This window comes from Miscanthus floridulus, chromosome 19, assembly GCF_019320115.1.
Source record: "Miscanthus floridulus cultivar M001 chromosome 19, ASM1932011v1, whole genome shotgun sequence".
NCBI lineage: Eukaryota > Viridiplantae > Streptophyta > Magnoliopsida > Poales > Poaceae > Miscanthus > Miscanthus floridulus.
In genome coordinates this window covers 90891412-90912975 of record NC_089598.1, presented here as the reverse complement: position 1 = coordinate 90912975, position 21564 = coordinate 90891412, and the positions used below count along the sequence as shown (strand labels likewise).

At 50.0% G+C, this 21564-nt stretch overlaps 1 protein-coding gene and 1 long non-coding RNA gene across 2 annotated transcripts; both read right to left on the bottom strand.

Moving 5' to 3' along the window:
- Positions 1–981: 981 nt before the first annotated feature.
- LOC136525157 (uncharacterized) lies at positions 982–13631 on the bottom strand. Its single transcript, XR_010776440.1, has 3 exons — positions 13334–13631; positions 12420–12525; positions 982–1490 (listed from the first exon to the last, which is right to left on the bottom strand). It is a non-coding gene; the product is annotated as an uncharacterized lncRNA (long non-coding RNA).
- A 3992-nt stretch (positions 13632–17623) lies between these two features.
- LOC136526349 (uncharacterized) lies at positions 17624–21339 on the bottom strand. The gene is made up of 4 exons (XM_066519043.1): positions 18674–21339; positions 18478–18598; positions 18090–18410; positions 17624–18034 (listed from the first exon to the last, which is right to left on the bottom strand). Exons 1-4 carry the CDS (start codon positions 21208–21210, stop codon positions 17624–17626), a joined length of 3390 nt encoding a protein of 1129 aa, XP_066375140.1. The 5' UTR covers positions 21211–21339.
- Positions 21340–21564: the final 225 nt, after the last annotated feature.

Below are 21564 nucleotides of genomic sequence, written 5' to 3'. Positions count from 1 at the left end.
CATGCCCAATGGTGGATGCTCATTTGAGATGTTTGTACATGAACTGTTAGAAGTACCATAAGAGAAAGATCCGCTTGTGAATACCACACCATTTGAATTTTTTTTGTAGAGGAGCTGCTAGAAGGACCAGAATGGAAATATTGGTTTGCACTTGATGGCCCACCACTTGATATGGTGGCATAAGAGTTGCTAGAAGAGATGAATTAGGTCACATACTGCATTGGCACCGGCACTGGCACAACATCATTGGGAAATAGACACCATGGCCAATTCGTTCCATGTCCTGTCACAGAGGTATGCCCAAGTTTCTCTAGGAGCTCATGAGCTGAACTAATTGATTGGACAATATAGTATGTATTCCAAATGTTGACAAAGAGTTCATCCTTCTAAAAAAGGTTGCTTGAGCTCAAAGCACCAATAAAGGAAGGGGGTGGCTCACATCTACCAAGTTTTTGATGATGCTAGGAACATTCTGGTACAATCACGTGCTACAAATGTGTGTCATGCCATCCATACATACTTGTTGCTCATCCACAAATGAATTTGAGTGGTTGAGTGTGCCCTCTTTCTACCTTTTCCTGTAGATACGATACTTTTGAAATCACAAGGTAGACAGGTACATTTGTTAAGGGAAAATGTTTTGTTGTTTCATTAACTCTAGAAATGTATGTGAGAGTACCATTGAGGGATTATGGTTCCGCTCATATGCCAAAACTCAATGTATGTGCATATGGCACTAGAACTATTGTGTGGTGCACACAGAAGTTCCATGAGAAGTGTTACAAATACAAGTTCTAGTGGCATAAACATAAATATTGAGTTTGGGATGGCAATTGGGCATACACGAGTTTGATCCAAATACATTTAATTAATAAGATAGTGGATAAGAACTCCAACATAGGAGTCAAGCATAGGATTATAATAAAAGATTGAGATGGCTTGCAACGACCTCTCTACGGATGCCATCCAAATTCATCACTTCTTGTATTTTGTTTGGAACAAACTTTGAAATTATAGCACCAAAAGATTTGTTATTACAAACAAACTTAAATTAATATATTAATTAAGCTTCATTTTGAAAGAAAAAACAAATGAAAAAGCGAGCTCTTATTGTCCATGCCAATCTAATTAATTGCTTCCACAAATTTGGAGTGTAGCTGACCAAGCCACTCAATCCTTTGTGTTTTCTGGGTTGATTTGTTCTCATCATTTTCAGCGTTGGATCCATCTTTTCTATTCTTCTTCATATGCTATATAGTGTTCTTTGCACTATACTTCTCACCATTCTTGTCATCTATAGATTGCACCATTTGACCAGGATTATCACTTCCATAGCTAATTTTATTCCTTGGATCAGTGTTGCTCTTCCGCACCACATGCATCCATATATGTTCCTAACATTTTAGGGCCTACTGGCTTCACCAAATAGTTACAAGCCCCATGCTTTATCACCTTCATCATAGTATCCATCTCATCATTTGCAAATAGCACTACATGACATAAGGTGAACATAAAAGGTAAAGTTAGGAATTGCACATGTCAACAAGCCTAGCTAATAGACTACATGTCAAATACTTATGTATCCTTCATATTATTCATTTGACACATTGTTCTCTTCTCAATTTCTTTAGCTTATTTTGGAAAAAAAATGTATCACACACATGTAAAAAGAACATGATTCAATCATGGTCACTTTTTATTAAAATAATTTGGTAAGAGAAACTTGACAAATTTACTATGGTAAGAGTTATTCCCCTCATCTTCATGAAATGGCACAAACAAAAGCTGAAAAATGTTTTGTTGTTTCATTTACTCTAAAAATGTATGTGTGATTGCCACATAGGGTTTGTGGTTTGACACACACGCCAAAACTCAACATATGTGTGTATGGCACTAGAACTATTTATGTCGTGCACATAGAAGTTCCATGAGAATGTTGCAAACACAAGTTCTAGTGACAAACATAAATATTAAGTTTGAGACGACAATTGGGAGGGAGCAGGTTTGATACAAATAAATTTAATAATAACATAGTGGATAAGAACTGAAACATAGGATTCAAGCATAAGAGTATAACAAAACCTACATATGACATGCAATGTAGCACTGGTTTTTAGAACAAAACCAGATACACACCATGTGTGCCCAAGAAGTCAAATCACACATGTCGGGTTCATAAACCCAGGGTCCCTTATAGACCGGCTTCCCAGCAAGAGCTCGGCCCAGCAGATAATGTTGCGAACGATGCGCAACTCCTAGGCCGGCCCAAAAACCTAACAAACAGGATAGAATGATGATCCAATCTCAAACCGAAAGGCTTGGCCAAGGAGGAACGGCGCCCGCTTCCAACTCTGGCCCGCCTCTCTGACCGAAAGGCCTTGCTTCCGAACATCCTCTTTGAATGGAAGGCTTAGCCAAAACACCACTTCTAGCTCCGACCTGCTTCTCAACTAGGAATGCGCCGAACCCCTGCTTATAGCTCCTCTCCGACTGGCGCAATCAGAACCGACTAGGACCAACCGACCGGGGACGCCCACTTGGTAAGGACCAGGAAACGGACGGAAAAGGTAAGGCAGGGCACTCAAGTCAACCTCAAGACTAGGGGCCATACCCTGTACACCTATGGGACAGTACCGACAGGATATGTCAGAGGATTGCCCTACAAACTTCTAGGCATGTTAGAACAGTGTTGTAGGCGCCGACATTTGACCTACAGTGTTGTGGGCGCCTACAACAACTGTCATACCAGACGAGCATGGTAAAACCCCTTGCATGCCTCTAGGCATCAACAGTATGGCGGGCATCGACGTCTGCCACACCAGAAGAAGACAACGCAACCTCCCACGTGCATCTGACCTTAAACAGTATTATGGGCGCCTACAATCATCTTGTACCTGACGGCGTGGGCAACAAGACTTAGTAGCATACATACTCTCTCCCCCTCACTTGTAAGGTCATCCCCTTCATCTATAAAAGGGGATGTGCTCTCTCCCAACAATGAGACCCCTTAGTTCACCTACATTGATTCACCCTTTGTAACTTTAGACACTCTAAAGTTATACCGAGCACACGCTCGAACACTTAGCACATAGCGGGGCTCCCGTCACTCTTGGCCCTGCAGACCAAAGTCCGATCGGACCTCTTGTAACCCCATCTTTCTCCTTCTTGTTTGTAACCCCACTGCAAACTTTGAGCACCTGGGCTCAGGAATAAAGTCACTGACCGACTCAAACTAGACATAGGGCACGTTGCCTAAACTAGTATAAACTATGTGTCATTTAGTGCTAGGCCACCTCCGATCACAATGTATAGCAAAACTATAAATATTTACATGTTGGTCACATTCTGCACCAACAGTTGGCGCCGTCCGTGGGGAAGACGCTGTACGTTCAACACTTTTTGGTCATCGGATGACCCACTTTTCCGCCACGCTCGCCATGGTGGGCTCAAGTGATACGACTCGCTTCAGCTTACTGGAGTTTCCCACACTCCCACCTATTGGGATGTGGGTCCCACCCGTCTTCGAGCTATCCTAGGCCTTCCTCTTCAGAAGCCTAGATTTCATCGCCGATCGGCTCGGCGTACTACACCTCTGCGAGGAGGCACTTGTTCTGGCGCCTATCGGAGGGGCGCCCTCCATTAGCTTCGGGACGCACGACAACTTCAACGACGAGGCGTCTAGGCTTCATTCTGAGCAAACTCTCTGCTCAAACCCCGCTGTGAGTAATGTGCATACTGTTATTTACCCGCTATTTACTATACTCTGCCGATTATCCAGAGGGACTCCGTTGTCCTTGTCGCGATCGCCATGCGACCGGTTCCCCTACGGCCTCACATCCCCCATGGATGCGTATGCCCAGGGGCTTCGAAGGATGCTGGCACCGCCCCCTCTCACGTCCGAATTCGTAGGGATGGCGAGCTATGCTCCCACCAGTTTCATCGACCTCATGGATGACGATGTTGAGAGTGACGGCTCCAGCATCGGCGACATGGCACCTATCCACTGTCCATCCTGGGAGTACGCTATGGCAGACGCTCTAGGACAGCCGCTGGTGGTAGCAGAGTCCTTGCAGACTCACACCCCTCTGGACCCTCATGCGGGGACCCTCGCACCCACCTGAGAGCATGGCAAGGAGCTACGACAATGGTGGCAGAACCAGCCGCCACCGACGCCGGTGCGCTCGGTGCACCACACTGCGCCCCGTGCACATAAACCAGTGAGAGGCGCCTAGGGCCGCGCCCGCTATGTCCAGCCAATGTTTTCCTAAACGGTAAATGGTCTTTACACGGTCGCCCTTCGTTTAGCGTTTAGGCTGTTTACATGGTGTTTAAACGAAGTTAAACGTTCTAAACGGTTTTGTACTTTTTCAAAAATACATATAATTATATATGTGCATGTAAAAATCAAGTATTCTAGCATTTATACATATTTATCCGAGTAAAAATCAGTTATTTTGGTATGTATATATATTTATGCATGTGAAAAGAACCAAATATAGATATTTATGCATGTAACATATCAAGTGTACATATTTATAAATATAATAAACTTAAGTATATAAATTTATCCATACAAAACTGAACTAGATATACCTCGTGTTCGCCTAAACGGCCGTTTAAACAGCTGTTTAGCCCGTTTAATACAGTTTATCTCTGTTCCGTTTAGGCCATTTTTTGACCGTTTAAACGGTCAACCGTTTAAATTCCGTTTACCCCCTAAACAAAACAGTTTACCATTGTTTACCGTTTACTGGCCGTTTAAACGGTAGTTTAATCCGTTTAGGCGAACACTGGGTCCAACGCAACATCATGGATGGGGGGAATGATCCCCCATAGTTTGCTCGGGCTGACCATAACATCGCCGCTGCGGCAATGCTTCTGTGCAGCCTTCCCGAGCTAAACGACCCCTAGGAACAGGCGATCCACTAGAACCTCCGAGCACTGGTGGAAACCACCGTCGTTCAATAGGCGGAGAGCTCCACATCACGACATTGACTCACAGCCTCTCTCCCCACCGGGGGAGCGGGGACGCACCAGACGAATTGCTCCACCCGCTCATCGCTATAGCTGCCAAGCGCGGCATAGGAGGCTGCATCTACACCTCGGCATGACCTGGTGCCCGCTCCACACCGGCCGCATGTGCGTGAGTGGCTCGGGCTGAACCAAGACGCTCGTAGCATCATCAGCAACCGGCGTCAGTCCCGGCATGATGATGATGCCCATCGAGCGGCAGCGACGGCAGGCGACATAGACCCCGGCTGGACCATCACGAGGAATGGTGAAACATGCCCTAGGTGCGTTTGCCTACCGGACGACCGGAGTCCCAGCCCAGATGGCCCGAGACCACGAGCCTTTAGCCGGCGCATCCGAAGAGCGTCATTCACATAGTGCTTCAACGAAGGATGCGACAAAGGCAAGGCCAAGCACCGGTGGCTCCACCTCATCAACTGCTTCGTCGTCAGAGGGGATCTCCACCACCTCGGTTTGATGGGCCAACGACAGGCGTTTTGGCTCTGTCCCAGCCGCATCTTCCCCCAGCACCTCCAGCATCTGATCGGGAAAGTGAGCCGTGTAGCCCTCCACCTGGTGAGGTGGGGAGCACAGTCTCCCTCTCCTCTTATGCCATGACCGGTGGAGGAGGGGCCGCAAGGGTCACCTCCGATGCAGCCTTCGCTATCACCACTGGGATCGCCTCCAACACTAACGCCGCTGTACTAGCGACCGATCCGAGGGGCGCCGCCCCTAGAATGGAAGGATCCACCGCCACCACCCTGCTCTCCCCGCCGCTTGCCTTGGCGCGCTGCAAGGTGGGCCTCCAAACCTCCTGCACAGGAGTTGGGCGATGCGCAGCTCCGTCATTATCTGGCCACTGTCAAAAAAGTATAGGTCAGTCATACTCCAAAAAACTAACAGCAAGATCGAAAAGAAACAAAAAGGCATACCCGCTCATCGTTGAGGCCAGCGCCAGCGTGCGACCCGCAATAGGAGGATGCCCCGCCAGTTGCTCCAGTCAGCGTGCCCTGAGCCGAAGGTCGTGGTGACTCATAGGATGAGCAGGAGCTGGTTGGGTTGACTCCCCCGGTTAAAGCGAGGGGGCACGGGTCGTGGCCCGGGAGCGGTCCTCGCCCTATGGGCCCATCGTTGTCGGGTCAGGGTTTCAGAGTTGTACCGCTTTTCATCCTGGTATGCCTTTTTGTTTCATTTTGATCTTGCTGTTAGTTTTTTGGAGTGTGACTGACCTGTACTTTTTTTACAGCGGCCAGATGTTGACGGAGCTAAGCATCGCCCCAACTCCTGTGTAGGAGGTTTGGAGGCCCACCTTGCAGCGCGTCACGGCGAGCGACAGGGAGAGCAGGGTGGTGGTGGCGGATCCTTCCCTTCCGAGGGTGGCGCCCCTCGGATCGATCGCTAGTACAGTGGTGGCGGCGATGCTGGTGGTGATGGTGGAGGCCGCGTCGGAGGTGACCCTTGTGGCCCCTCCTCCACTGGCCGTGGCGGAAGAGGAGAGGGAGACCGTGCTCCGTGCCTCATCGAGCAGAGGACTGCACGGCTCACCTTCCCGGTTAGCGCTAGAGGTGCCAGGGGAAGATGTGGTTGGGACAGAGCCAGAACACCTGTTTGTGGCCCATCAAACTGAGGTGGTGGAGATCCCCTCTGACGATGAAGCAGTTGACGATGTGGAGCCACCGGTGTTGTCGCGGGAGCTGGCGGTGGTCCGGTCGGAGGCTGGACCCTCCAGCAGGCTGGAGGAGACTGACCTAGTGTGGCCCTGTCCTGAGGACCCGACAAAGGTCCGGTTCATCCTATGGGATTCATAGGAGTGTTATCTCTGGGACATCCTTGGGGGGAGAGGACTCACTATGGAGTCCGATTTTGCCAAGCTATCGGTGAAGCTTGAGGATGCCCAAGAGCGGGTTAAGTCTATCCAGCGGTTGGTCAAGGTCGACCTACGCCACGCCATGGATGTGAGTTTCCCGCACTTGTCCTTGACCCCTTAGTCTCTCGTTGGATGCCTCAGCATGCTTGCTTCTCGTTTTTGTAGGGTCTGTAGGAGATGTCGTGCCGCAAGTCCCATTTCCTCTAGATGGGGCACGCCTAGATGGCCGAGTTTGAGCACCAGCTAGAGTCTGCCCGCTGTGAGTCCTAGGATCAGGCGGTAGAGGCTACCAAGGCATGGGCGGTGGAACAGCTCGCGGTGGAGCGGGCGACCGCCATCGAGCGGGGGCTTGAGGCGGCGAAGGCCCGCCAGGCGGAGATCGAGGCGACACTGCAGAAGTCCCTGGTGGACACTAAGGCAGCACTCTGAGGTACCCTAGAGACCTTGGAGATGGAGCGAAGTGCCCTAGTGTCAGAGCAAAAGGCCCAGTCAGAGGCTAACTAGAAAGTGCTCGCGCTTCGGGGTCGGGTGATGGGGATGGAGGAGGCGAACACCCGGCTACACGAGCAGGTGACCCGGTAGGCGGAGGGACTCTCCATCCTTGAGAACACCTGTCTCGGTAAGTACCTTTTCTACTTTCGACGTGTTGGTTTCTTCCTTTAGCTTGATTCTGAGTTTGTCGCCCTTCTTCCAAAGCTGGGTGGAAAGGTGGAGTCGTTGGAGCTGGACCTAGAGACGGCCAAGGTGACGCTTGGCCGGAATACGGAGGCGCTGGCCAAGTCCCTTGAAGAGCGACGTGCTCTTGAGGGGCAACTTGACCAGATCCGCAATGTTGCCCACCTTGTCGTCTTGGAGGTCTTCGGGTCGATGCCAAGTACTAGTGCGCCTGCCATCCGGCTGGCGGAGGTTCCGGATGAGGTCTGGGTCCTCATCACCGACAGGCTGTGCTACGGAGCATCGGAGGTGTTGGCCTCGGTGGTGACGTACCACCCGGACCTAGACTTTCGCCACCATCTGCAGCAGGGTATGTCCGACTGGCTTGAGCACGGAGGACATTCAATCGCTCGGGGAGAGCTTGCTACCACACGCAAGGTATGTGGCCGAGCAAGTCTCCACGCTAGTGGGTGATAGATGCTCGCCATGCGGACATGGCCAGAAGCATACGTCAGGAGGACATTGCACCAGCCTGCAGGATGGCGTGGAGCCTAGGTCAGAAGTGGATGTCACCCCGCCTTCAACTAAGCCGAATGTCTTCCAGTTGGGGTGCGAGCAGCCCATGCCTTCGTCGGTCGCACCGACAACATATGTCACCGATGCAGCCGCAATAACTTGTAAAGTATAAGTAGTTTAGCAGATGTAAAAAGTTAAGTTCGTGGGGGAGCCCCCGTGTAAATGTGCTTGTGTACTTAATGAATACAATCAGTTTCATTTTTTGTGATGGAATCACTCCGTTCGGGGAAGCTTATCCCATTCGTTCCTTAGTTTTACCTTAGCATAATTTTGTTTTTTATTCTTTCTTTTTCACACTTGCCCGTTCGTCCTGTAGGTTGTAACCTTAGGAGCCTGGGGATGGCCCGCGAGGCTCAGCTGCTCGTATCCATAGGTAGAGGCGGGGTGCGATCGGTCGGAATATTTAAAGCAAAGCTACATAAGGTAATTTAAATGAACAAACTACCCTTTTGTTTGGGTAGGAAGGAGTTTTACCATATGATAATAAACAAAAAGACAGGTGGTAGTGCACCCCCATGGAGCCCCCGAGCAACCCGGGCCGAAAGGGTTCGGGTCGGGGCGCTTTCATAGGAGCAAACATTAAGTAAACAATGGAAAGACTAAATTGTAGGGTGAAGAAACGACGTAGTTGTTCGCTGTTCCAAGTGTTGGTGAGAACATTGCCGTTGTCATCCTTCAGTCGGTAGGCGTCCGGTTGGATCACCTCGATCGCTGTATAGGGACCTTCAGTCATCTGGATCCTTGCCCGCTACACCCCCTTTCTTGGTCGTTGCTTCTTTGCCTTTTCCTTCCTTCGACCTGCCGGCCTATCGCAGAAGGCGCTTGAGGAGCTCGCAGTCCTTGTAGAGATGTTTGACGGGGTAGGAGTGGTTGGTGCATGGGCTCTCCATGAGCTCGTGGAAGTGTTGGGGCTGCTTGCCCGTGTGATCAGCCACGGTGACCAACGCGGAGTTGGTTGGTCAGCGATGATTTTTCTTGTTCTTTTTGCCCCTCTGCTTGGAGGGGCCCTTGTCCTATTCATCACGCTTGGCCTTGCCTTTGTCACGGCCTCCATTGAAGCATTGTGGGAACGGCGCTCTCTGAATGCGCCGGTGAAAGGCCCGTGGTCCCAAGCCATTCAGGCTGGGACTCTGGTCGTCAGGTCGGCGACCGCGCCTAGGGCACGTTTCACCATTCTTCGTGATGGTCCGACTAGGGTCTATGTCGCCTACCGTCGCTGCCGCTCGATGGGCAGCATCAATCATGCCCGGGACTGATGCCGGTTGCTGATGACGCTACGAGCGTCTTGGTTCGACCCAAGCCACTCACGCATAGGCGGCCAGTGCGGAAGCGGGGCCGCCAGGTCATGCTGAGGCATAGATGCGGCCTCCTGTGCCACGTTGGTGGCTGTAGCGATAAGCAGGTGGAGTGGATTCGTCTAGTTGGGCGTCCCCGCTCCCCCGGTGGGGAGAGGAGGCCCGCGAGTCGGTGTCCTATGATGTGGAGCTCTCTGCCTGTTGAATGGACGGGGGTTTCCACCAGTGCTCGGAGGTTCCGGTGGATCGCCCTGTTCCTAGGGGTTGTTTGGCTCGGGAAGGCCACGCAGAAGCATTGCCTGCAAGCGGCGATGGTTCTGGGCAGCCCGAGCAACGATGGGGGAATCATTCCCCCTATCCATGATGTTGCGTCGTCAGGCCGGTTATGCACACGGGGCACAGTGTGGTGCGTCGAGCGCATTGGTGCGGGTGGTGGCTAGTTCTGCCACCATTGTTGTAGCTCCTCGCCATGCTCTCGGGTGGGCGCGAGGGTCCCCGCACGCGGGTCCGGAGGGGTGTGAGTCTACAAGGACTCCGCTACCACCGGTGGCCGTCCCAGAGCATCCGCCATATCGCACTCTTGGGATGGACGGTGGCTAGGCACCACATCTCTGATGCTGGAGCCATCACTCTCAACATCGTCATCCATGAGGTCGAGGAAACTGGTGGGAGCATAGCTCGCCATCCCCATGAATTCGGACGTGAGAGGGGGCAGCGTCGGCATCCTTTGTAGCCCCCAGGCGTATGCGTTCGTGGGGGACGTGAGGTCGTAGGGGAACCGGTTGCATGGCGGTCGTAGCAAGGATAATGTGGTCCCTTCGGATAATCGGCGGAGGATAGTAAATAGCGAGTAAATAACAGTATGCATATTACTCACAGTGGGGTTTGAGCAGAGAGTTTGCTCAGAATGAAGTGCAGACGCCTCATCGTTGAAGTCGTCGTGCGTCCCGGAGCCCATGGAGGGCGGCCCTCCGATGGGCGCCGGAACAAGTGCCTCCTCGCGGAGGAGTAGTACGCCGAGCTGGTCGGCGATGAAATCCAGGCTTCCGAAGAGGAAGGCCTGGGATGGATCGAAGATAGGTGGGACCCACATCCCAATAGGTGGGAGTCTGGGAAACTCTAGTGAGCGAAGCGAGTCGTATCGCTTGAGCCCGCCGTGGAGAGGGTGGTGAAAAAGTGGGCCATCCGATGACCAAAATGTGTTGAACGTACAACATCTTCCCCATGGACAGTGTCAACTGTCGGTGCAGAAAGTGACCAACACATAAATATTTGTAGGTTTGCTGTACGTTTTGATCGGAGGTGGCCTAGCACTCAATGACACAGGGTTTATACTAGTTCAGGCAACGTGCCCTACGTCCAGTTTGAGTCGGTCGGTGACTTTATTCCTAAGCCTAGGTGCTCGAAGTTTACAGTGGGGTTACAAATGAGAAGGAGAAAGATGAGAGGTACAAGAGGTCTAGTCGGACTCTGGTCTGAAGGGCCAAGAGTGACGGGAGCCCCGCTATGTGCTATGTGTTCAAGCGTGTGCTCGGTATAACTTTAGAGTGTCTAAAGTTACAGAGGGTGAATCAATGTAGGTGAACTGAGGGGTATCGCTAGTGGAAGAGAGCGCATCCCCTTTTATAGATGAAGGGGATGGCCTTACAAGTGAGGGGGAGAGAGTACGTATGCTACTAAGTCTTGTTGCCCACGCCATCGGGTATAAGATGATTGTAGGCACCCACAATACTGTTTAATGTCAGATGCACGTGGGAGGTTGCGTTGTCTTCTTTTGGTATTGCAGACGTCGGTGCCCGCCATACTATTGATGCCTAGAGGCATGCAAGGGGTTTTACCGTGCTTGTCTGGTATGGTAGTTGTTGCGGGCGCCCACAACACTGTAGGTCAAATGTTGGTGCCTACAACACTGTTCTGACATGCCTGGAAGTTTATAGGGCAATCCTCTGATATATCCTATCGGTACTATCCCGTAGGTGTACAGGGTATGGCCCCTAGTCTTGCAGTTGACTTGAGTGTCCTGCCTTACCTGCTCCGTCCGATTCCTGGTCCTTACCGAGCGGGCGTCCCCGGTCGTTTGGTCCCAGTCGGCTCTGATTGCGCCAATTGGAGAGGAGCTGTAAGCAGGGGTTCAGCGCATTCCCGGTCGGAGATGCGGGTCGGAGCCGGAAGTGGTGTTTTGGCCAGGCCTTTCATTCGAAGGGGCCGTCCGGAGGCAGGCCGGAGTCGAAAGCGAGGCCTTCTGGTCGGAGAGGCGGGCCAGAGTCAGAAGCGGGCGCTGTTCCTCCTTGGCCAGGCCTTTCGGTTGGAGATTGGATCGTCCTTCTGTCCTGTTTGTTAGGTTTTTTGGCCGGCCTAGGAGTTGCGCGTCATTCGCAACGTTATCTGCTGGGCCGAGCTCTTGCTGGGAAGCCGGTCCATGAGGTATCCCGGGTTTATGAACCCGATAGTAGGGTTCACTATGATGTCTTTCAAAGGTTCGTCTAACAAGTGTAGCCCGCTAAGGATTCCCCATCAACTAGTAAGATCCCTCGCCCAAGGTGTGACTAACAAAAAGACAATGAAACCAAAGTGCACTCCCTTGGTCGGTCTCAGGATCAAACCAATCGAAGCCCCTCTTGCGCCTTTCGGTAAGCTACTATGAGTTAGAAAAGGTCCACATACTTGACTAAAGCCAGAGCCATGTAACACTCATGGTTGTACTATAAGTCCCAAATGATCGCTTACAGATAAGTACTTAGGGAGAGAAACTAAAGCATTTGGAAAGTAGTCAAATACTCTAGCCCCCTTTATCCAAATTGCTAAAAAGCATGTTTTAACGTTTATTGCATATATCATTAGTCAAGTTACAGATCATGGTTATTGAATTAGAGCACTAGCATCATACTACCCAATGCAAATATCCCACAAGTGTCAAGGTACAAGATACAAAAGTTAGGATGTCCTTACGGTGACTAGGTAGACACATGCACATTAATTAAGTGACATTAAAGTGAATGGGTAACAAAGACGATCACATGTTATACTTGGCTTAAAATTCAGATCATCAACAGGTCCTAGCCTTCAAAGAACTTTCTTCTTGATCACCAACTTCTTCTAAATCACCAACGCAAAGCTCATCGACTGGACTTGATCATATAACACCACACAAGCATCCATTCAATCATACACGAAGCAAAACAATAAAACTAAATTAGAATAGTACACCAAACATATTAAACAACAAGTAAAAAAGTTTTAAAGATGTTCTACACGTTGCTACGAATACACAGGCATGAAGAGCACGCTAATCGAAGCTACGGTTCGATCTAAACGACTACCGAAAGATTACTCTATAAGAGAATAAAGAAAACAACTGGCTACATTTATTTGAACTATATAAAAGCATATAGAAGACATTTCAAAGAAATATCCATTTCGAATTAAGTCAATTTACATTTGAAGTTAGAAAACTAAAGTAAATTTAATTATATTTTATTTACATATTTGTTGCGTATTCATGAGCTAGCGATATATTAAACATTGTTACTAACGCGTAGATCTTATCGTTATGAATTAAACGTAACTTGAACGGGTCAAAACGAAATTAAAACGAAGAAACGGTGGAGATCGATCGCTAATTATGGGTGATGTATTTTTATAAAATATTTGGATTTGTTTTTAAAAGAAAACGGCCATAATGCGTGTGTGACGTGACGATGATGAGCAACACTGGGCACGCATGGCCCGGTTGCTCTGCTGGCTCCGCTCGCGCGATGTCGCGCGTTTGCGCGCGTGCGTGCGCGCCGGGGGGCGGGATGCAGGGGCTGGCGTGGTCGTTCAGCAGACTTGGGTCCTGGTGCAGGTGGCGGCGCCATGGACGGGAGCTCGAATCGGACATCGTCGAAAGCATGCATGGGGAGAGACGAGGAAGCTAGCACGGAGAACTCACCTAGGCCCCCCACGAGGACAAGGAGAGACTCGACGACGACGGCGTCTCAGCGGGTGGCAACGGTTGTTGACGACGGAGAACGAACGACGAGGGCATCGGGCTCGGTGAAGCGTAGTTGCGGCGATGGCGTGAGAAAAACAGAGGGCGCGAGATAACGAGAAAACGGCTCCTGCAGCTTCTTCACCTTGGTGGGGGCTCGACAGCGGGCTAGGCAACGGCGGGAAAGCGGCAGGCAGTGCCAACGGCGGCGGCGGCTTTCCTCTGCTTCCGGCGAGATCCCGAGCGATGCTAGGGCTAGCGGGGGCCTGTACGGAGGCGCGTCGGGGTCCACATCTTCTTATAGGAGTGGCTCGGCTTGCGATCCGAGAGAACCGGGATTGGATGCGGTGGATTTCCAACGACGGAGTCCTGTTCCTCCACAGCGAGAGGAAGAAAGCGATGAGCGGCTGACCGGCGGGCTCAGGGTGTCAGCGGGTGAAGGAGCGGGTTCTGGCTGGCAGCGACTGGAGACGTGGGAAGGGAGCGGCTCGGTGGCCTGCTTGGCTGGGCCGAGTAGGCGGAGCTGGGGGGGCCTGCTGCGCGTGCAAGTAAAGGAGGGAGAAGTGGGCCGCTGCGCTGAGAAGCTGACAGAGAGAGTTTAAAAGAAATTCCTTTTCTTCTCTTTTATTTAGAAATCATTTTCAAATCCAAATCAAATAGTTTTGAATTTGCAAGACCACTCATACCATAAACTCATATGCAACAACATGAATGCACAACCAAGTTTCTAAACCCTATGATGAATTTTAATTTAATAAAGTTGTTATTTTTCCTATGTTTCATGAGCATAAAAATATATAATTAAATCATTTTTACTCTATTTCCAAAGGAGCAAAATTTAGGGTGTTACATGCAACGTTCTCTCTACTGATGCCGTCTACGTTCATCACTTCGAGTATTTTCTTTGGAACAGCCTCTGAAATTATATCAACAAAAGATTTATTATTAGAAACAAACTTAACATATTAATTAAGATTCATGTTGATATTAAAAACAATTAAAAGTGAGATCTTACTGTTCATGCCAATATGATTGATGGCATCCACAAACTTGGAGTGTAGATGACTAGACCAACTGGACGCAGGGTCTTTGCCGAGGGACTGAAGCCCTCGGCAAAGGCTCTTCAGCCGTCGGCGAAGGATTTGCCGAGGGCAGCCCTCGGTGAAGAACCCTCGGGAAAAAAACGTCGGCGAAGGACTCTTTGCCGAGGGCCTTTTATCGGGCACTCAGCATAGTATTTGCCGAGGGCTAACGGCGGCCCTCGGCAAAGTAAAGTAGCCGTTAGGTTCGCGGTTATTTTCCACGGTGTCTTTGCCGAGGGCTGACATACAGGCCCTCGGCAAAGAGCTTTTTTTGGAATTTATTTGCCGAGAGCTATACCGCAGGGCCCTCGGCAAAGACCTACTTTTTAATTTTTCCTGGGAATTTCTTTGCCGAGGGCTATGGTGAAGGCCCTCGGCAAAGACCTGTTTTTAATTTTTCCTGGGATTTTCTTTGCCAAGGGCTATGGTCAAGGCCATCGGCAAAGACCAGTGAAAATTTTCAACATTCCACCTGTTTCTTGCTTTCCATGCAGACAAATATATATATATATATATATATATATATATATATATATATATATATATATATATATATATATATATATATATATATATATATATATATATATATTCAACAGCAGAAATATCCCACAAATATCACAATCATCACATATATCTCACAAATATCACATATATCTCACAGATATCACATAGATCATCACATGTATCATCACAAGTCCAAATTCAACAATTCCATAAGTCCACAATCTAACTCAAGTGTCAAGTCCACAAGTTCAAATCCGACTGAGGCTGGCCAACCTCTCCAACCGTCTGGCCTCTGCGTCACCAACCTTCCCAACCGTCTGGCCTCTGCGTCGAGGGTGGTGTAACGAAGCCTCCAGAATCAGGTGACGCACGAGGGGGGTTATTGGAACCCGCCGACTGAGGCTGCACAAACAATTATATGCTTATGTGAGATTGCAGTAATTATTCTAGGACTACAGTTTTAGTATTTAGACAGAAACCTATCAAATTTTTTATAGCTAGTGTTGTCTGGGTTTCTATGTCATACAAGCAAATCAGTAGCTAGTGTTCTCTGGGTTTCTATGTCACACAAGCGAGAAGTGAACTTTAACGCTTACAGGAGTAGCTGCAAACGCGTGCGGCACCTGAGGCGGAGGAGCTGACATCTGCACAGGCACACCCGTCTTCTGCCCAAGAGCTTGCATGATTTGCATCATTTCTGCAATCCTGACCTCCTGGGCCTCCCGAGCGGCCTGCTCAGCCTCCAGCCGAGCAGTGAGGGCCGTGATCTGCGCCGTCTTCTCGTTGTTCTGGGCCTGCAATATTGCACTCCAATATTTCAGTAATGCAAAACTAACTCAAGTGTGAGAATATTAATTTACGACGAGTAAAACAAGAATTACCTCGAGCGCATCGACCCGCTGCAGTGTCGGAGTAGGCCGTGAGCGTATGGGCTGGCTGGAACTCGTGCTCTGTGCTCGGAGCTGGCTCAGAGTGGGAACAGTGGTGGGGTCGATGGCGGCGTTCGCAATCCACGTCCGGCCGTGCTTCCTGCCGCCACCGAGCCTCATGATGGCCTCGGCATCAATGGGCTCGGTGCGGACGTCGTACTCTGGCCCGTGCCGCTGCTGTACCGCCGACGTGTACTCCTGGACTTTAGTGTACACGTTAGGGTCGGAGTATGCCTCGCGAGGGGCAGCCGGGTCCCAGGTGACGTCGCCGGCCACCCTGGTCTGGTGGGACATAGCCCACGCCGTGAACATCGAGACATCCTCGTCCGGGTGCGCAGCCTCCTGCGAGAAAGGCGGCAGGTGGTGAGCAATCAGGCATACGTTAAGCGTGAAACTAAATAGAAGAAAAATCACTTACATATGCCGATTTGAATCCGGGGAGACTCCTGCTGCCTTGATGGTGAGTGGCAGCTGGCCTGAGCATACGCAGTGCCCGCTGAGACTCGTGCTTCTCTATGTAGGCCGGCGTGAACCACCTAGCCACGATCATTGTCCAGGCGTCGGCATGCGCTCGGCACCACCAGGGAATCACCTACATGTCAACGAGTGTTTGACATATATGAAGATGAAATTGAACATATTTAATTCAAAAACAAAACAATATCAATGTTATTCATGTACCTCAAGGTACTGCTCCTGGGTCAGCGTCATCTGTCGAGCCTCCCTCTTGGTGACTGTCATTCTACGAGCCGACGCGTAGTAGTCTATGTGGGCCTGGACGCGCGCCTCGTGAAACATGTCGGTGACATACTTCCTACAGGCTGCATGCGCCACACGATCAGCGAGGCCCTCGGTTCCTTCTTCGGCCCTGAAAAACCTCTGCATAAAAGATGATATATCCAATCGTTATTTGAAAAAAATAGAATTCAATGTGAAGGATTGATTAATGTTGTGCGAGAGGAACTTACCCAAAACTCAGCAAGTATCCGCTCCTGCTTGTTGCGGTACTGGTCGTCCTCGCCCAGGGCGTACCTGTCCCACGTGTAGGCTGGCTCTCGGGCCTCCGACGGCAACTCCACAATGCCGGGGAACCACTTCCGACACAACACACCCAAGACGGTCGCGGGAGAGCGCAGAGGAGTACCTGACAACACCTCCCAAGCCCTGCACAAGTAAGAAGAAAATTTATCAGTTTCTCTTTCGATTTCAAACATATCATATGAAGTAGTTGTGATATCATTTATATTTACTTACTTGGGCGGCACAGGGCGAAGCACTAGACGGTTCTGAGGAAGCGGAAACGAAGGGAGCGTCGCCGGGCCTCGCTGGTAGACACCCGACGCCTCGCCTCCCTCGTCCTCGGGCGCCGCACCCTGCTCCTCCTCGACCTCCTCCTCCTCCTCCGTCGGTGGCACGGGCTCAGGGGGCTGAGTCCGCTGCCTCCTACCACTGCCTCCTGTCGTCTGCCTCCCCCTCCTCCCGCGGCCTCTTGCCGTTGTCCCTCGTCCTCCCGCTGCCTCCTGCAACTGTCCCTCGCCTGCCTCCCCCTCCTCCGGCGGCCTCCTCGCGTAAGTCGAGGGTGTGTCACGTCGTGGCCGGCTACTCGCCATCTTTGATCAATCACCTGCACGCACGAAGAATGAACAAGACTTGTTAGTACACATATTAGAGACTGAAAATAAATAAACAAAATATAAATGAAAATAAATAAACAAGACATAGTATTACATGTATTACGAATAATCTTCATGATTGGGATTATAGGTCTCGTCATCACTGTCAACATTATCCAAATAGGCAACACTATCCGAAGGTTCTATGTTATCGTCCTCGTCACTTGCTACAAGTAATCGCTCAAGCATTTGTATGTCCTTGGCATTTTGCACCACATCTCCATCGTCCTCGTCATCAACTGTTTCGTTGTCTACTTCCATTTCGAGGGCCTCGGGTAGGACTATCTGAAGCGTCCCCGGTAGCCCATCTTCCTGATAGAACTCTCCATCATATGTGTTTGTGTTAAAGTTGTAATCGTCATCGTTAGGGGTTGGTAGTTTGCCGTGTGGAGAAACCTGGTGCACAATAGCCCAACCCTGAAGCTCCTGTTTGGCTTGGTTGGCATATCTCGTGTAATACACCTGCACGGCCTGTTGAGCCACAATGTAGATGTCTTTTCCCTGGATAAACGGAATCTTCTCGCACCTCGACTAGCCCAAGATGAGGGGTCAGTCTCGTTTCGCGAGGATTGAACCAATGGCATTTGAACATGACAGGTTTAAGAGGTTTGTCACCATCAAATTCTAGTTGGTAGATCTCCTCAACTCTTCCATGGTAGTCGAGACCATCAGTGCCAGGCGTACAAACTCCGCTATTTGTGGTTTTCCGATTGGGCCGGGTTTGCTCGTATCTTGTTGTGTGGAAACGATAACCATTCACGTCATATCCGGTAAATGACTTCACCCTAGCTTGGCAGCCGTTCGCAACTTGTTTCAACTCATCACTCATGGACGAATCGGTCTGGGCCTGCAAGCTCAAACATGATAGATCGTTATATTCGAATATCGAATGTACAAGCTAAATTGGACATTACCTTTCGTTTAAACCAAGAAATGAAATCAGGCCTATCCGCTCCCGCGCCCCGCGATAGAAGGGTGTCTTGTTCCTGCGGGGTAGGATCCCTAGGTTCATGCCAGGATTCACGAACAAATTCCCTGTTGGAGCGAGAATCAATAGGGTTGGACGTTGAATAGTAACGGCGTATTGAAACAAGATCATTGAGAACTTACTTGATGAAAGGTTGCACCTCAGTAAGGTTATTCAACACGTATAACATGATACTGCGCCACTCTTTATTTGTCAAGATCATAACGGTCGATCCACTTGTGCTACCGAGTTGTCCTTGGAAAAGGCCGAGGGTCGATTCATTTTCATCAGCATTGTAACGAGGGAGTGGATTTTGATTGCTAGGAAGGTTCGGCTTGTAGTACAGCGTTGTGAAGTTTGCCACCTCCTCCCGCAGGTATGCCTCTGCAACGGAAGCCTCAATTCTGGCTTTATTTGTACATTTCTTGCGAACAGTCTTTAGTCCTCTCTCGACTGGAAAGCACCAACGAAACTGCACAGGCCCCCCCAAACGTACTTCAGTGGGAAGGTGCACGATCAGATGCTGCATCGGCAAGAAAAAGCCGGGTGGGAAGATCTTCTCCAGCTTACAGACCAACACAGGTGCCACCTTTTCCAATTCCATAGCGATGTTCCGAGATATCTCCTTAGCACACAGCAGGCGAAAGAAATAGCTCAACTCTGCCAACACTTTCCAGACATGCTCAGGGACGTAGCCTCGGACCATTGCAGGGAGAAGCCGCTCAATCCATATATGGTAGTCATGACTCTTCATCCCGTTGACTCGCAAAGTGCCTAAGTTCACTCCCCTGCTCAGATTAGCGGCATAGCCATCTGGGAACATCAAGTTCTTGATCCATTGAAGTACTTCCCTCCTGGCATCTATTTTCAAGACGAAATCCACCTTAGGCTTTTTCCACTTCTTGTTTCGACCACTAGGAGGTTGCATCTCTTGTTTTTTCCTATCGCACAACGTCGCCAGGTCCACTCTAGCCTTAACATTGTCCTTAGATTTCTCTGTATTCATGAGAGTTGCCCAAAGTGCCTCGGCGATATTCTTTTCGGTGTGCATTACATCAATGTTATGTGGCAGAAGAAGGTCATCGAAATAGGGTAGCCTGGTCAAGCCGGACTTATGAGTCCACATATGTTCCTCACCATAACCCACAAAACCACCTCCTTCGTTGGGCACGAGAGCATCTATCTGAGCATGAACCTCGGCACCACTCCTAATGTGGGGTTTAGGGTCTGTCACTGCAACACCTTTTGTAAAGTTCTTGATGTCTTGTCTGAATGGATGTTCAGAAGGGAGGAATTGACGATGCTTGTCGAACGACGAATACTTGCCACCCTTTTTCAACCAAATAAACCTCACAGCTTTCTTGCATACTGGGCACGGGAACTTCCCGTGAACACACCAGGCGCAGAATAACCCATACGCCAGGAAATCATGCAGAGAGTAGTGATACCAAACGTACATTTTGAAGCTTGACCTTGTAGCTCGGTCGTATGTCCATACCCCTCCCCAAGCTTTTATCAATTCGTCAATCACAGGCTCCATGAACACTCCCATATTACTTCCTGGGTGTCCAGGAATTATCAACGACAAAAATACGTTCTGTCGTTGGAAGGCGATGCCAGGGGGGAGGTTGAGAGGGATAGTGAACACAGGCCAACATGTGTATGGGGAAGACATCAATCCATAAGGATTGAATCCATCTGTTGCGAAGGCGACACGTACATTCCGAGCCTCAGCTGCTTTCTCAGGATGTCGATCATTAAAGTACTGCCATGCTTCAGCATCGGATGGATGAACCATCTTGTCTGGATTGTACCGCTTGCCATTCTTGTGCCATGTCATCTGTTTCGCAGTTTCCTCGGTCATGAAAAGTCGTTGGATCCTCGCTATGAAAGGAAGGTGACGTAAGACTCTCGCGGGGATCGTAAGCTGCACCTTTTGGCCATCACCAGATACTACCTCTAGGTATCTGGAGGATCCACACTTCGGACAGTACTTTGCATGCTCGTGTTCTTTCCAAAATAGGACACACCCTTTTGGACAACAATGTATCTTATCATATGGCATCTTGAGCGCACGAAGGAGTTTTTCTGACTCGTACAAGTTGGGGGGCAGAATGTGGTTCTTCGGTAGCATGGTGCCAAACACAGTCAACATCTTATCGAAGCCTTCTCGACTCAGGTTTAACTCGGCCTTCAGCCCCATCACACGCCCAATGGCATCCAGCTGAGAAATATTTGTATGCTCGTGAAGGGGTTTAGACGCCGAGTCCAACATTTTGTAGAAGGCTTCTACGTTTGCCTCCATCTCCTCCTTGTCACGTCCTTCAGCGAACTGAGCTTGGTGAGCGTCATCTATCATGTCTGCTACCCCAGCATCATCATCAAAAGGCTCGAGACGTGGTCTCACCACCTCCTCTCTGATACGATCGGCTTCACCATGGTAGATCCACCGGTGGTAGCCCGGCGTATAACCATGGTACACAAGATGTTTACCCATGGTCTGCTTGTCCACCCTTCTCCTGTTGTCACAGTGGCTGCACGGACACCAAACTAGAGAATGCCCTTTAGCTACACCCTCGCCAAATGCATGTTTCAAGAAGTCATCTGTCCTCTTCACCCAATCCACGTCGTAATCGTTTCGACTTCTTCGCCCCGTGTACATCCACTGACGGTCCTCCATCCTTTGACAAATACATCACCGAGTAACGTAACCATCAACTGCACCTAGCCGGTGTTCCTACTGTCTAATAGGTGAGGATAGATCCTAATCCCACCCGCGTATGCGTAGATGAGGTCAGTTTCCATGCTCCGCTCCTATCCGAGACAGAATTTCGGCAGCACCTCTCCGATGTTCTCCCAATACACGTCCTGCAAAGAAGTTTGTGTATTCGGAGAACAATGGGGAGGTGCTGCCGAAATTCTGGCTCGGATCGGAGCGGAGCATGGAAACTGACCTCATCTACGCATACGCGGGCTGTCCAAAAAACGTGGACAATCCGAAACAGATACGGTCAGATACACACAGTGATCTGCA